Source organism: Corapipo altera, unplaced genomic scaffold (genome assembly GCF_003945725.1).
Source record: "Corapipo altera isolate COAL_440 unplaced genomic scaffold, ASM394572v1 23b, whole genome shotgun sequence".
In the NCBI taxonomy this organism is placed as follows: Eukaryota; Metazoa; Chordata; class Aves; order Passeriformes; family Pipridae; genus Corapipo; species Corapipo altera.
The window spans coordinates 6,494,349-6,509,608 of NW_020884885.1; the positions used below are offsets into that span (position 1 = coordinate 6,494,349).

A 15,260-nucleotide genomic window follows, 5' to 3' on the forward strand; every position below is an offset into this window, starting at 1 on the left:
TAGCAACTCTAGTATTTGGTGAAAGTTTTCTGAGTAGTTTGAGGTGGGGAGGGTGATGTAAATATGACAATGTTGTTGATTGTATTAAACCAAAAAACACTTGAAATACAAGCATAAGCAGAAGAGAAGTCTGGGCTAAGGATGATAATGTTTTCTTTGGGGACAGGTATGTCTTAGTCAGCAAGCCTACGTTATGGACAGACCGCCTGAGGGAGCGTTTTTTGGAAGGATTTGTTTCTTTCCTAAGGATTCTAACTTGCATGCAGGTACAATGCATTTAAATAATTTCTTTCTAATATTCTATTATAGAAGTATTACAGCTCTTCTGTTTGTTCCTCTTTTTGTCCATAACAATATTGTGGATATAAACATGCAATTACGGTGGCAAATTCTTCAGTCCCTGTCTTTGGTGGGTGAAAAAGTTGTTTACTTTACAGAAATAATACCAGTTTTAGCTACATGTATCCAAACAACTTGGATTTTACCATTTGCTTGTGGGATTTTGTGTTGTTTTAGGCCTGTGATCACTGATTTAGCTTGAGTATTTAGTGAAATCTCCATTTCAGGGAATGGAGGAGATAAAAAGACAGATTGGTCAGCACATTGAGGTGGACCCTGACTGGGAAGCAGCTATTGCTATACAGATGCAGCTCAAGAACATTCTTTTGATGTTCCAGGAGTGGTGTGCCTGTGATGTAAGTATATCAGTTTCCTGGGATTCTTATGAGCGTGCCTTCTGTGAATATTCCTCAGGGCTCTTTAAACAGCAGCTTTTTTAAATAGCTCACTATTGTTTAATATGGTTTTCACAAAAAAATGAGTCTGAGAGAATTAATCCACGGTGTGACAAAGAGAGAAAGGATGGACTGCATGATTTTTAAATATAACATATTCATTTACTTCAAATTCTAGGAAGAACTGTTGCTCAGGGCCTACAGAGAATGCCATAAAGCTGTGATGAGGTGCAGCACAAATGGTCGCTCTCGGGAAAAGACAGTGTTTCACTTATGTGGCCATACCCTGGAGAGCAGACCTTACAGAGTGTCTGCAGATCCTGTCAGCATACATTTGCCACTGTCTAGGACTCTTGCTGGTAGGTGGTGTATTTTGATTGCTCTTTAAATTGTGTTCATCATCCATCTGTATTTCTTTACTCCAAAAGGCATTTGGATTCAGTGTTTCACAGATGAGTTGCTCTCTGACTTTCTGACGTTCTTGTGATAAGGCAAATGTGTTCTTCATGTGTCCCACTGCGGGAAAGTTTTTCTGAAAAAAACATTTACCATGGAGGCTGGAAGATGTTTTTTTTAAACAGGAGAAAGAGAAAGAAGACAAGAAGGAAAATTTTCCCTTTTTAATGAGATCATCAGTTTTCTCTGGATTATTTGAATTTATGTGGTTCTGTTTCTATTTCTACTTGCTTTGTCTAAATGAATGTTCATTATTACTGTATCTGAAATTTATTTTCCAGCCATGTGTATCTTAGGACTGTTAAAATGCTTCTCCTAAAAGACATATGTTTGCACCATGCCAAGACAGATTTCCAGTCACAATACAAAGGACCACAGCAGTGGGTGATCACTGCTTTCTGTAGAAAACAAATGAAATCATATGCTATTAAGCTGTAGATTCTTTATCACATCATTTGAGATCAAGATACCATCTGTTAAGCCTTGTAGTCTTGAAATTCATTTACTACTGACATGTAATTTAAATATGAAATAAAAATGTTGCTAATACTATTTAGCAACTCAGTTTAAATGGTGTTAATTAATTTGCGTAATGAATAGACTAGTGAGAACTGTTGTGATAATGTAGATCTTCTATCTTAAAAAAAAAGTAAACTGTGAAGTCTCCTAAATAAACTGACTTTTTTCTGTAATTCTCTGAGATGTAGATGATTTAGCTAACTTTTAGAAAGAGTTGGAGGAGAACCTTCACTGATTTTGATTTATTTTCTAATTTTTCTTCCTGTTGGTTTTTGTAGGTCTTCATGTACGATTAAGCAAGACGGGAGCCATCTCAAGATTGCATGAGTTTGTTTCTCCTGTAAGATTTTTTTTTTTTCCCCCCTCAAATGCTTCTTGTGATTTATGCTCTGGGAAGAAAAAGCTTAAAATTATATCCTGTAACCTTCATGGCTCACACACAAGTTATTTTGCAGCTGTCAATATGTCTTTGTTCACTAGAACTTACCCTTCTGAAATCATGAACAGACTTATTGTTAGTTGATTTTTTCTTTTTTCTGTTTTTTTCGTTTTTAAATTCTAGGAAGAATTTCAAGTGGAGCTGCTAGTAGAATATCCTTTGCGATGTCTTGTCTTGGTGGCTCAGGTTGCTGCAGAGATGTGGAGAAGGAATGGACTCTCTCTGATAAGCCAGGTACTCCCTTACCATATTCAGTGGCAAGTTGGTCCTAAGGTGTATGCAAAGGTTTCTCAGTCATGCTCCCAGGGGTGGTTTTATCCAGTGCAGAGAGGGGTCACAGGGGTCACTCCTACACTAAATAGAAAGGTTTCTAGGTGGGAATTTAGATTACTTGGTTTTATTTCTAGCTTCAGTAATGGCTTACCTCCTTGGACCCTGCCTTAGATAAGTATTTTCATCTCTTTTATGACTGTTTCTTACTCTTTGAAACAGTAGTGATGTGACCAGTGTCTACTTGTAAACTACTTTCAGATCTCATAATCACTGCATAAGTACTTTTAGTACTGTTGTTACAAGTTTCTCTTGGTGTATGGAAATTATTACATGCAAAACTTAAACTATTTCAGTATCATAGTTTTGAGAGCCATATAGCTGGACATACAAACATTTTCTAATACTTGGGATTTTTATTTCAAAACTAAACATAGAAGGAAGAGTCTAGCCTTGCATTTAACTGCTTTGGCTTGACTTGTTTTTTTTGTTTGTTCCTTTGATGGCAGAAATTCTCTGCTGATTTTGCATGGGACTCTTTGGTGAAATCAAAGTAAATATTGGTAGCACCCTGTAGAATTGTCTTTCTGAGAACTGGGGGAGAAGTAGGATCTTTCTGCTTTAATCAGTAGCAACCATTAGAATTATGTTCTCTTGGAATGGGGTATGAAGTATGGCATAGACTTTCTCTGCATAGGCAAAAAACCATTTAGCACTTCTGTCAAAGTACACATTTATTTTGAAATATGGACTTTCCTTTTCTCAGTAATGATGTGGTACAGTTTAAAAAAGCCTCAGAGATTAACTGGTGCCTATTTGATAGTGGGTTACTTGATATCTCTACTTAAATTTTGTTTTCCTGTTTCTCAGGTATTCTATTATCAAGATGTTAAATGCAGAGAAGAGATGTATGATAAAGACATCATCATGCTTCAGGTATAATGTTTTGAATCGTTGCTTTCTTGTCTTATAATGTAATTTTTAAAATTTATATTAATTAAATTTGTATGATTTTAAATTTTTTTGTCTTGGTGAAAGGCATTTTTTTTTGAATGACTGAATAACTGTAATAGTAACTGATGTTCTTATTAGTTTGGTTTTTTTGATAGATAGGTGCATCTCTTATGGATCCAAACCAGTTCCTCCTGTTGATGCTGCAGAGATACGAGCTTGCTGATGCTTTCAAAAAGATCAAACCCACCAAAGATCAGGTAAGTAGCAAGTTTTCCTGATGGGTAGTTTGTCAGCTTTGAGTATACAAAACATTACTAAGACAAACTAGCTACTGTTGATAGCTGCATTTTTATGACCACACTAGAACTCAGTAAACACCAGAGCTAGTGGTTGGACAAATGATTTTGTATTTGGAATTTGTAGAGGCTTACTCAAAATTACCAAACAGGTTTTGCTCCCTTTGACCTTTATTTCATAGAGTGTCTACCAAAATCCATGTAAATAACTTCACTATAAAATTTCCATGTCTCTTAGGCTATGTTACGTGCTTTTATTTTGGCTGGAAGTTTCTTGGGTTGTTAAGCTACTTCTTGAGGCTTGAACTTTGATATAACCCTTCATTTGGGGTACTTCTTTAGCCGTTGTTTCTTTTCCTGCCTGTGAATCTTGCACTTCATTTGCTGAGTAAAATCTCCTCTACAAGTGCAGACACTTTTTCCAGCTTGTTGGAAGTTTCTTCTTACAGTATGGTGCTTCACTGAATTAGTAGATCTGAAGGCTGAGCTCAGTGTCATTTGACGGATTTTCCTGCAGTTTTATGGGTTTTTTTAAACTGATTTCTCTAACTCTTGTAGGATTTAATCAAACAATATAACATTTTAATAGAAGAGATGCTACAGATTCTCATCTATGTTGTGGGTAAGTTTCAGTTCTCTCGTTGTAGTAATAGATTATTAATTTGACAAAATCAGCTTGATGACTTTCTTTAACATAGATGGTATGAAGAGTATACTGGAGAGTGCCTATTTTAAATATATGATTCAGTAACACAAATATTTGTCAACTGGAAACAGCAGGGGTTGCATAGTGAAAAAGGTTGTTAAATAACATCATAATTGACATTAAAGTAGAATATGAAGAGAAAGTCCATCTTGACCCATTTTGTTAGGAAACTAGGCTTTTTTACTCTCATACAGTTGGGACATGTTTCTGACAAATGGAAATACTGAAACATGCCAGCAATAGCGTTATCGCTGCAGAAAATTCAGATTTGCTTTATACCTGTTATATTTGCCATTCTCTTTTTGATTCACTCTGACAGGGGAAAGATATGTTCCTGGAATCAGCAATGTGACAAAAGAAGATGTTATCATGAGAGAGATCATCCATCTGTTATGTATTGAACCAATGGCTCACAGTGCAATTACTAAGTCTTTACCTGAAAATGTGAGTCCTGATTTATTTACTTTTTCCCTGTCTTTCTTCTTTAGCTTTCTTATCTTAATATGGAGGCATTTTATTTCTGATTAAAAACTTAAACGTTGGTTTCAGAATTACAAAATAACATGACAAAGTGGCTTACACATGTTACTGATGGTAAATGTTATAATTTCAAGTATGGATGGATCTGGAAAGGCTTATATGGGCCTTGTGGTTTTTGATTAAGAAGTGGAATTTTTTAGAATATTCAAATATAGTTCACAGAATCATAGAATCAACCAGGTTGGAAAAGACCTCTGAGATCATCAAGTCCAACCCTTGATTTAACACCACTGTGGTTACTAGACCATGGCACTAAGTGCAACATCCAGTCTCACCTTAAAAACCTCCAGGGGTGGTGAATCCACCACCTCCCTGGGCAGCCCATTCCAGTGTCTGATTACTCTCTCTGTAAAAATTTTTTTCCTAATATTCAACCTAAATCTCCCCTGGCACAGCTTAAGGCCATGCCATCTTGTCCTACTAGTTCTCCTAGATTCAAAAAGAAAAGTTTTGAAACTTTCTGTGTTGGCCCTATAGGACCATGTGGCTGAGTTCCATTCAGCCCTGTGTACCATCAGTAAATTTGATCCTATAATTTTGATCATTTAAACCTGTGCAGATCAATTCAAAGTCAGGTGTTGTACAAGTCTATTTGAAAACACAGATTTCCTGGTCGTTCTATTCCAATTGCTGAAAATTCAAGCAAAGCAGAGAGATGTGGATTAGATTTTATAGTCTGTGCAAGTTTTCAGGGCTGGCAGTCAATGCAAAAAAGCTACAGTTTTATTGTAAATTAAATACCGTGGTATATTATCATAATATCCACATTCACAGTTTTAAAATAACTGAACCTCCATTTTTCCCTCCATTGAGTTTGGGTGAGCACTGCCCTGTTTCTAGAGATCAGCTCGATTTTTAATAAAGTTTTACATGATTAACTGAAAATATTATCCATTTTTGATACTTCCTTGGAACTTGTCAATTATGAATTTCTGCTTTCTGATTAACAGCGGGCAAAATATATTAATTCATGAATTAGGGAATTATCTAAACTTGTTTGCCTATTTTTATTACACATAGCGTAATACTGAAGATATTTATATACTTATTCCAAACTAAATTTTTTACCAGGAGAACAATGAAACTGGCTTGGAGAATGTAATTGATAAAGTGGCTACATTTAAGTAAGTTCTTAATGTTGTTTCATAAGTAGCTTGTATGTGAAGTAAGATCTCTTAGATTATGTGGGTTAAACAAACTGAAGTGTACAGTCTCTGTTCAGCTAATATTTTGCTGTCTTGAAGTATATGTTTGCAAGTATGCATAGGAAAGAAAAGTGTATGGATTATTCGAAGCTACTGCTGCATCTCTCCTTTTGCCACCCTTTTCCCTTAAATTCAGTTTGAGGAGTCTCAGGAGTTTAGTAGTCTAATGTCCTAGAATGTTCAAAAGGGTTTTGGTTTTTTGTTGTTGTTGTTGTTTTTTCCAAAGATGGCTAGGAACATTAACAACTCTCATTGTACCCTTTTCAATTGCCATCTAATAATTGGTTTAAATGTTACTTAATTGCTAACTTTCCATTATTTTCAGGTGGAAGTTAATTTTATATACATGTGCATATATATGTGTGTGCAAATATAGAACAATCAATTGTAGTAGTTGAGAAAAACTAGTTCAAATGTCTGCTATTTTTGTAAGAAAATTATCTTGTTTTAATTATTTTAGTATACTTTATTTTAAATTTCATATGACTTGCTTTTTTATGTTTAATTAAGAACAACTATAGATGAACCTAGGCATTTTACTTTGAGAATTATATGGATGGTTTAAAAAATATCACTGGAAAGTAGCTGTTTGTATTACTGGTTTTGTAGTTTGGTTAAAGAAAGGAATGAATTTTATACAATAACATCCAGTGTCTGAAATTCTAAGCCATAAAGTTTAAAAGAATTTTCAGCAGCTATATCGTGTACTTTAGATGATGTATAGACTAGAAATGGTTTTCTGCTCTAGGAATTAACACTAGTAAACAGTCTTGAAAATTAAGGACTGATAAATGTACTCACTCCTTGCTTTTTGTAAGTTAATGAAGTAACCATCACTGTTGCACTTGCGTTAGAAAATAAATTGTGTTACTGGTTTGTTTACTTTTAAAGATGTGCTGAACATACATTACTAATTTGTATGTCATGAAATATTTCTCTATAAGGAAACCAGGTGTCTCTGGCCATGGAGTTTACGAACTGAAAGATGAGTGCTTGAAGGAATTCAATATGTTCTTTTATCACTATACTAAGACCCAGCACAGCAAGGTAAGCAGTGTAAGATTCACTTTCAAAGCTTAAAAAATAGCATACACTTATCAATGTCTAAAGAATTTTATCGTATCAAAGGAAGCAATGGAATGTAAAGGAACCGATTCAGTAAAGAGTATATGCTGTGAACTTTAAAACTAAATGTTTAATGAAGTTAAGATTGTCAATACAAATTGACAATGGTTTGCATTAGTATTTTGTTTGCAATTGGTATTTTTTTGCATTAGTGTTTCCCCTATGGTGACTCCTATATTAACTCTGTTAACTTGTTATGCTAAGAACAAAATATGATAAGAATTATCTTTGTACTAGGAACCCCCAAACTTTGCTTTTGTAACTCTTATTGAAGAAGCAAATGTGTCCAGTTATTTATCTCTACTACAAATTTAAATGCAAAATGCGATGTTGTTAAACAGATTTCAGACAAAATTCTAATTAGACAACCAGGTATTCACTATATATCTTGCCAAATTTCTAGTGTAGGGTTTCTCATGCTTTCATTGCGTACTTCTGTAGAGGTACTGATACAACAACACTTGCTTTTTCTGTAGGCTGAGCATACACAAAAGAAAAGAAGAAAACAAGAAAACAGGGATGAAGGTAAAAGTTTGAAACTCATGACTCAAAAAATGTGATAATTTGGTAGTGTATGTACTTGTATGTGTATAAGGAGCTTTTGGAGATGTTTTGTGTCTTAATTGTGGATAGTTGAGTTCATATTAGATTTGTTGTTATTTGTAGTAATTGTAATTAATTAGCACCTGACATTTCTTTTATCATTTTTACTTATCTAAGACAAAAATAGGAGTTTAGAAATTTTTCGTTTAATTTCCATATAGACAAACAAACAGGTTGTAGTACTCACTGTTACTTCACCATAAAAACTCTGAGCTGTGCATGGGTTTGTCAAAGAGCCAAAAGTTTCTAGATTTTTTTTTTGAGTATTTTCTTTAGCTCAGTGTTGAGAAATAATAATGCCATGTAGATTAGGTTGTTGCAGGAACTAGTGCTCATATCCATTCTGTAATACAAGAATGAGACTTTAAAGTTTAATAAATAAATTTTTTTATAAGCTATGAATACATAAAACAATAACCCCCTGTGTTTCTATTGTAACACAAATATTATTTCCCTTTCGAGTGTACTTTTACCCATTCAAGTCACAAGCATTAATTGAGTTGTCTTGAAGACTTGGTGGTGAGCTGAACAAATAAGTACAACAAACAATTCAATAAAATCAACTATCACCTGCTTTTGTGAGTTGCAACAGATGTAACTATTTTTTCTTCCCAGATTGCCCTTTCAGTTGAATACCCTAATCTTTACTTCCTACTCTAAAGTGTATTTTGATTTTTGTGTACCATCACAGGCACTATAGCATTTCATACCTAAGATGGTTAAAATTAATTCTTATGAATTTTATTTGCTTGAGGTTCCTTTCAGTTGAAAAGCTGTGGAACTGAAAAAGAATACATTGGCATTGTCATTTAGGAGGGACACAGTTGAATTGGAAATCACATTCTTTTTGGAAAAAAATTTGTTTCTCTCAGCTGTAAGTAACTTAGAGGATTATTACAGCTGAAAACTAATGGGAAGGGAAAAAGGGGTTTGAATGACTTTTGGTTTCTTCCTCTACTGTTTTATTTATACAGTTGACACATTTTCAGCAGCACCTTCAGAATTCCTGCCTTCCCCTTTCACTTTGGCAACTCTAAGACATTATCAGGGGTATTGGTTTTGTAGAACTTTTAAAAAATGCAATTATTTAGATGTAATTGTCAGAAACTCACATTCCTGTAATTGGGTAGTGCAGTTCCAAAATAAAAGGATCACTGTTTACATTTGATGTGTGTTCCCCTGAGGCTACATGTTCTGTTGCGAGCACTTCCTGCATATTCTCTTATGTGACTGTGTTGTCTTTGTCAGTAACTTGTTGTAATTCATTCAGTCTAAATTGTCAAAGATTGATAGTTAGAGACATTGCATTCACAGAGGTTTTCTGAAAATAGGCATCCGGGTGCCAAAAGAAGACTTAAGTCAGTGCTTCCAGGTAGGAAGAGACTGTGGCATTAAATAAGCTTCTGTTAGTAAATGCTGAGATTCCGGGTAGCTTCTAGGAGAAGCTATCACATCACACAGTTTAATATTAGCTCAGAAAATGTGCATAGCTAGAAATGATCAGAATTCCCCTGTAGAAGAAAGAATTTAGAGCTCCATACATGTGACACTGGGATGAGACTTTGGAAGCTCTACTGCTCACTTTTGTTTAATGACTTGAAGACTTTATATCTGATGCAAAACACAAACTATATATTTAATAGTGATACATAAATCATAAGACAGTGCAAAGTATTAAAGATTTACGTTTACAGGTACAACTAAGTACTTGTGATCTATTGTTTAGCTTAGCTTGCCTGTGGTTTATGTAAGAACTTAATTTTGGTTTATGTAACTACTTAGTTGTGGTTTATATAAGTACTTAGCTTTGCTAAAGATGACAGCTGTCTTAGGTGAACAATTGTGTTTGTCGTGGTTTTATTAATTCAAAAGTCCAGTTTTTCTTCACTGAAAGTAGTATTTTTGTGCTCTCTACTTTTCGCCTGCAGTCTTGGGTGGAATGCCAGCTCAGTAATATATTTGCACATCTCTGTTTTCTAGCACTGCCACCACCTCCTCCTCCAGACTTCAGTCCTGCCTTCAGCAACGTGGTGAGGATTCTGAACTGTGATGTTATGATGCACATCCTGCGGACACTTCTTCAGAGGGCAGTGGAACTGGAAACCCACTTGTGGACTGAGGCTATGATTCAAATGGTATGGTCAGCCTTAGTCATCTTGCTATGGCCATTCCCGTACTGACCATGTTAATTGCTTATGATAAGATTAAAATATGTAAAGGTAACTTTGAATGATAAGGATTTAGTTTTTGTTCCTGCTTTTATAAATCTTACTGATGAAGAAAATATTTCTAATTATCTATTTCCATTGTAAAATAAAAACACAGTACACAATAATATTAAATAGGAAATATTCTCCAATTTTCTATTTTTCTTTCCTACCTTTGTTGCCTGATCACTGAAGCCGTTTCAATGCGTAATCCTACTTACCTCATCTTTGTCTTGAAACTTCATGTGCAATTAAGTCACCCTTTGATAATCTTAAAGAAATTGGAGTTGCTTCATTTTGTAAGCACATAAATGTCTTTTGGGCCTCAATCATGGAATAAAGTAATTTTTGTAAGTATTTCATTTTACCACAGTGACTTTATGCTTTAAAAAAAAGGAATTACTGACACTGTTGAAAGGGGTTTTTTTGGGTGGGTGGTTGGTTGGTTTGTTTTTGGAAGTTGTTTTTTTAATATTTATAGAATTATATATAGACCCGAATTTACAGATTACATGAAATAATCGGGTTTGTTCATCAGAGTGCATGGATTGTTTAATTGCTTTGCCTTACCTGCTAATTTTTGGATTATGAAATTAACCAAATATAGATTTATATCACCAAAAAGACAAGCTTCATGTTTTACTAATGTGAAGAGTGTGCAAGTTTATTAATTGTAGTGCAACTAATACACAGTAAATTTATATTGTGCATTTTTATTTCACTTACCATGTATGATCTCTGCACTTTTTCATGTTTTATCATGGATACAATCAGTATATCGTACAGAACTATATTAAACGCTCTTATTATATACACCAGTTTTCCTTATCTCTAACACTGGATGACACTTGGTATTTTTCTCTTTTCTTCAGGTGCTCCATCTCCTTTCTTTAGGGTTACTAGAGGAGAAGCAGCAGTTACAGAAGTCTCCAGAGGAAGAAGTATCCTTTGATTTTTATCACAAAGCAACACGTATGTTTTATTTTCTAAAATAAATAAACTAGAAGAAATTAATCAGTGATTTGAGTCAGAAAGATTTTACTTTTTGCTTTATATTAAAACCTGATAAAATATATTTTTAAAAATAATCAAGTAACCAGGTTTGGACTAGCTTCCTTTGTTCCCAGTTGTCAGGTATATTGAAGAGGGGAAAGAAATTGAAAGTAATATTAGTTTCTCTTTGTGGGAAAGAAATTGAAAGTAATATTAGTGTTACATAACTGAAAATGGTTTTCCCTTCACAAGAACACCACTGAAATGGAAACTAAGAAATCCTTGAAAAATGGCAGTGGATTTAAGTAAACTGTCTCCATCTTTTGTACTCCTGAGCTGTACCAGTATTGAATTACCTGCAGGTTACTCTTTTACTGTTGTAGTGATAATAGAAACAGAAACTTAGTGACTGTGGACTGTGCTTTTTTCTTTTTCAAATCCCTACTAAGCAGTTCCTAATCTTACACTTAAGACTAGTGAGTGGGCATTGGAATCTGCGTTTTCTAAATAATCTCTCATTTTATTTAGAGTTTCTGCTTCACTGTGTAAGAACAAATAAAAAAAAAATCCATTATCAAACTAAACATAATTGTCACTTGTGAGGTGCAACAGAGATAAGAATTGTTTAGATTGGAAAAGACCCTTAAGATGATTAAATCCAACTGTTAACCCACCACTGCCAAATGCATCACTAAACCATGTTCCTAAACATCACATCTATGTGTGTTTTAAATACCTCCTATGTGAATAAATACATAAAACTACTGAAGTGCCTTTATTTAGTTTTTAAAAAATGTTGTGTTTGAAATGTGAGTTTGAAAAATACTCTTATTTCACTTTATTTTTTAATTTTTTCTTATTGTTGAGCAAAGAGAAGTGTCATCCTAAGTCCATTTTAGATGAAACGTATTTCCATTTAAGAAGCTTCGTGTCAACTATAGGCATAAATTCAAATTCATTACATGCTAGAGAATGCTTTGCCACCTTTAGTTTTGCATAACTGGAAGAACCAAAATCCCATTTATACGTAAAGGATGCAAAAATAATCAGTATTTTTGTTAGAAGGCTCTTACAGAGAAGTGATTTAATAAAAAAAAAATTGGTTTTATAATGTATTTGTCTCCCTACTAAAAATGTGCAAATTAATATTGTTGAAGGGAATGGTCTCAATTTTAAAGCATTCTTGTGTTAGAGAAGGGTCTAGAACGCTATGAGCTAGTCACCAAGTTGTAAGGAAGGAAATAATTCCTGTAATAATAAGAGTTTGTGGGATGGAAATAAACTTTTGCAAGCTAAGCTGTTAGCAAACTTAGGTAAGCTACAAGAGCTTTATTGCTTCCCTTGGAAGTGAAAAGCAATTCTTTTTTAAGCAGAAATTATTAAGCAAAGATTTTCTAAAGCAGAAATTACTGATCTACGAGGGGATAGATTATACTTTATATAAATGAAATAAACAGATGAAATTAAACAAGAAAAGTAACTAGACAGGTTGTGTTCATGTATGTGTGTTATATAATTAGCAATACTTTAAGGCATGTCCATGGCTGTAAATACATGAAGTCCCTTTTCTATTTTTCACTTCTAAAGGAATGGGAAGCTCAGCCTTAAATGCTGTGAATGTATTAATGCTTCTGGAAAAATTGAAGAGAGTTCCTCAGTTAGAGGCACAGAAGGACACAGTCAATTGGATACTGCAGGTACACAAGGGAGAGATAAGTATGACCTGATTTCAGTAATGAAGAAAACTGTTATGAAAGATGTTATGATTCCCGCATACAATCCAGTGTTTGCAGCTGCAGTGATTTCTCAAAGTTTAATGTATTGCAACATTTTTTTCCTCCAGACCAGATGGCTTCTTAAATACTGTGTTAACACTTAGAAGTCACTGTACTTGCTTTGCTAATTTCAAGAGCTAATCTTTGCTTAGAAAGGGACTTTTAAAAATTATTTAGCTCCAACCCTCCTGCCATGGGTAGGGACACCTTCCATGAGACCAGTTTGCCCAGGGCCCCATCCAACTTGGCCAAGAACACTTCCAGGGATGGGCCATCCACAACTTCTCTGGGCAACCTGTTCCAGTGCTTATATATTGCGTTATTGTAATTGTATTAATCTATACTGTAGTAAGAGCCAAGTTGCATTTTTATTTTTAACATCTAAGTCTCTCTTTTTAGATGTTTGACATGGTGAAAAGACTGAGGGAAAAATCTAGTTTAACAACAGTAGCAGCTGCGTCAGCCTCAGAAGCTACAAAAGGTGATGAGGTAATAATAAAAATAAAAGTTCAGTGGAAGCCTTATATTTAATGTTTTGAATGGCTATTTTCAATAATGAGACTAAATTCATTGTTGCCTAAAATGCGAATTTTTAAAATTGATTTCTGATATCTTGTCTACAAATAAGATTTTAGTTCCAATAATAATATTTTTAATAAATGAAGTTTGTGCTAAACATGTTTCATGGAATTATCAGCAGCTAATGTGTGGGTTTGGTTGTACTTCCAAATTAAGTGAAACATCTGAGGGGGGTGAAAAAAGTAATTTGTGTTCATCTTTCCATTTCTTGTCTTTATGATCTGACCACCTTTTCTATTATATTGTCATTGTACAGTAATTAGAAATACAAATCCACTTAAAGTGATGTCTTGTAATTTACGTGCCCTGTCAAGAGGTTAATCTGCTTTGCCTGATTGTGTAAAGACATGAGGCTTAAGTATTTATTCTGTCTCTTTGCACTTCCCTCAAAATAACTTTTTAATCCAGTGGTCAAGTGACACAACGAAATGGAGATTTCAAAGATTACTACAGTCCCATTTTCAAGTTGGCAGTTGAACAGAAGAGAATCTAATTACCCTTAGACAGTATGCAAAGACAGGCTAGTTTGCTCTTACGCGTTTTGTTTGGCAACAGCTTGCTGCCAAACAATCTCTTGACTGGTCATTGCATGCATAGCTCTAAACTTACCACAGCATATGCTGTGTTTCTTTTTTGAGGTAGGTGTCATATAGTATCTGGTAAGGTGTCAAACAAAATACAAAGGTCAGTAAGAAATTAGTGTCTTACTGTTCCACTGCTTGTGGAGCAATTTGTTGTTGTTTGATTTTCTCAAAAAGTAATGGTGTTGTCAATGGAAGCCATGTTTATAATGTTGAATTTGTCCCTTAAATAATAGAATAGGAGGAGTTAGATTCTATATGTTTTAATTAAGTCTACCTGCTTTTTGAATTCTACATTTCTAAAGCATAGAAATACCTTGTTTATAGTTTTTGAAAACATGATAGATGAGTAAATACTGGAAGAAGAATAGTTTTCCAATGTACCATAAAGAATAGTGAAAATACAATACACAGATACATAAAAAGCTGCTACATTTGTTGTGTCATCAATAGCTCAAGATAAAATTTTCTTCAGTTTTGTAAGGAAGATACTGAATATTCAGTATGGGTTTTGCTTATGGGGAGAATAACAGAATACTGGAGAAGGCTTATGATGCTCACCTCACTAAAATTTCTTGAGGACAATTACTTAATTAAAATGGCTCAGGTATTATTGATCTTGTCTTTGGGCTAGGAATTGTACTAGTGACCTTTTGTGGACCACAAGAGTACAGTCTTCTGGCTAGGTTCATTAACCTAGTCACATTTAAAGATTTGAGTTTTGTTTATTTTTCAAATAGCAGTAAAGCATTGTCAGTTAAGGAATTTGATGTCAGTGGTTAGAATACCTACAGTTGAGGAAAGAGTCTTCTCATTTTTTGGTGTTCTCAGTTGCCTGTGATTTCTTTATTCTCTTACTGTAAGACACAGAGCACTCAGGATAAAGAGAAAGCTGAGCGGAAGAGAAAGGCAGAAGCAGCAAGGTTGCACCGTCAGAAGATAATGGCCCAGATGTCTGCACTTCAGAGGAATTTCATTGAAACCCATAAGCTCCTGTATGAAAACACACTGGAGGCTCAGGGGAAAGAAGATGCTATTATGGAGGAAGAAAGGTGAGAAAAAAGACATCCAGAGTTCTGGTGGGAGACATCCAGAGTTCTGCTACATAAATTCAGTATGCTCCGTAAAGTTCATAAGTAGGTTCAGGGGACAGATTGTGTCATTGCAGTCAACAAACTTGTGTCTCTATTTACTTTTAAGTCATCTTCTGTTAAAGAATTATATATAAACTGGCATGTGTGTGCTGATGTAAGAACAGTGGATCACTATGTAGACAAC

General features: G+C 34.4%; 1 protein-coding gene across 4 annotated transcripts in view; it reads left to right on the plus strand.

The window, feature by feature from the left end:
- The window catches only part of UBR1 (ubiquitin protein ligase E3 component n-recognin 1), a 60,910-nt gene that overhangs the window by 22,767 nt on the left and 22,883 nt on the right, over nt 1-15,260 (plus strand). For 2 of the 4 annotated variants that reach the window (XM_027641803.1, XM_027641804.1), the window contains exons 13-29: nt 167-266; nt 567-695; nt 913-1,093; nt 1,988-2,049; nt 2,272-2,382; nt 3,289-3,354; nt 3,528-3,629; nt 4,227-4,290; nt 4,694-4,818; nt 5,986-6,038; nt 7,064-7,166; nt 7,721-7,769; nt 9,828-9,982; nt 10,927-11,026; nt 12,635-12,744; nt 13,222-13,311; nt 14,853-15,034. In XM_027641803.1, coding sequence (XP_027497604.1) covers nt 167-266; nt 567-695; nt 913-1,093; nt 1,988-2,049; nt 2,272-2,382; nt 3,289-3,354; nt 3,528-3,629; nt 4,227-4,290; nt 4,694-4,818; nt 5,986-6,038; nt 7,064-7,166; nt 7,721-7,769; nt 9,828-9,982; nt 10,927-11,026; nt 12,635-12,744; nt 13,222-13,311; nt 14,853-15,034 — 1,782 coding nt within the window. Of the gene's footprint in view, nt 1-166; nt 267-566; nt 696-912; nt 1,094-1,987; nt 2,050-2,271; nt 2,383-3,288; nt 3,355-3,527; nt 3,630-4,226; nt 4,291-4,693; nt 4,819-5,985; nt 6,039-7,063; nt 7,167-7,720; nt 7,770-9,827; nt 9,983-10,926; nt 11,027-12,634; nt 12,745-13,221; nt 13,312-14,846; nt 15,035-15,260 lie in introns of all 4 variants that reach the window. The other 2 variants (XM_027641802.1, XM_027641801.1) reach the window with 1 other exon arrangement.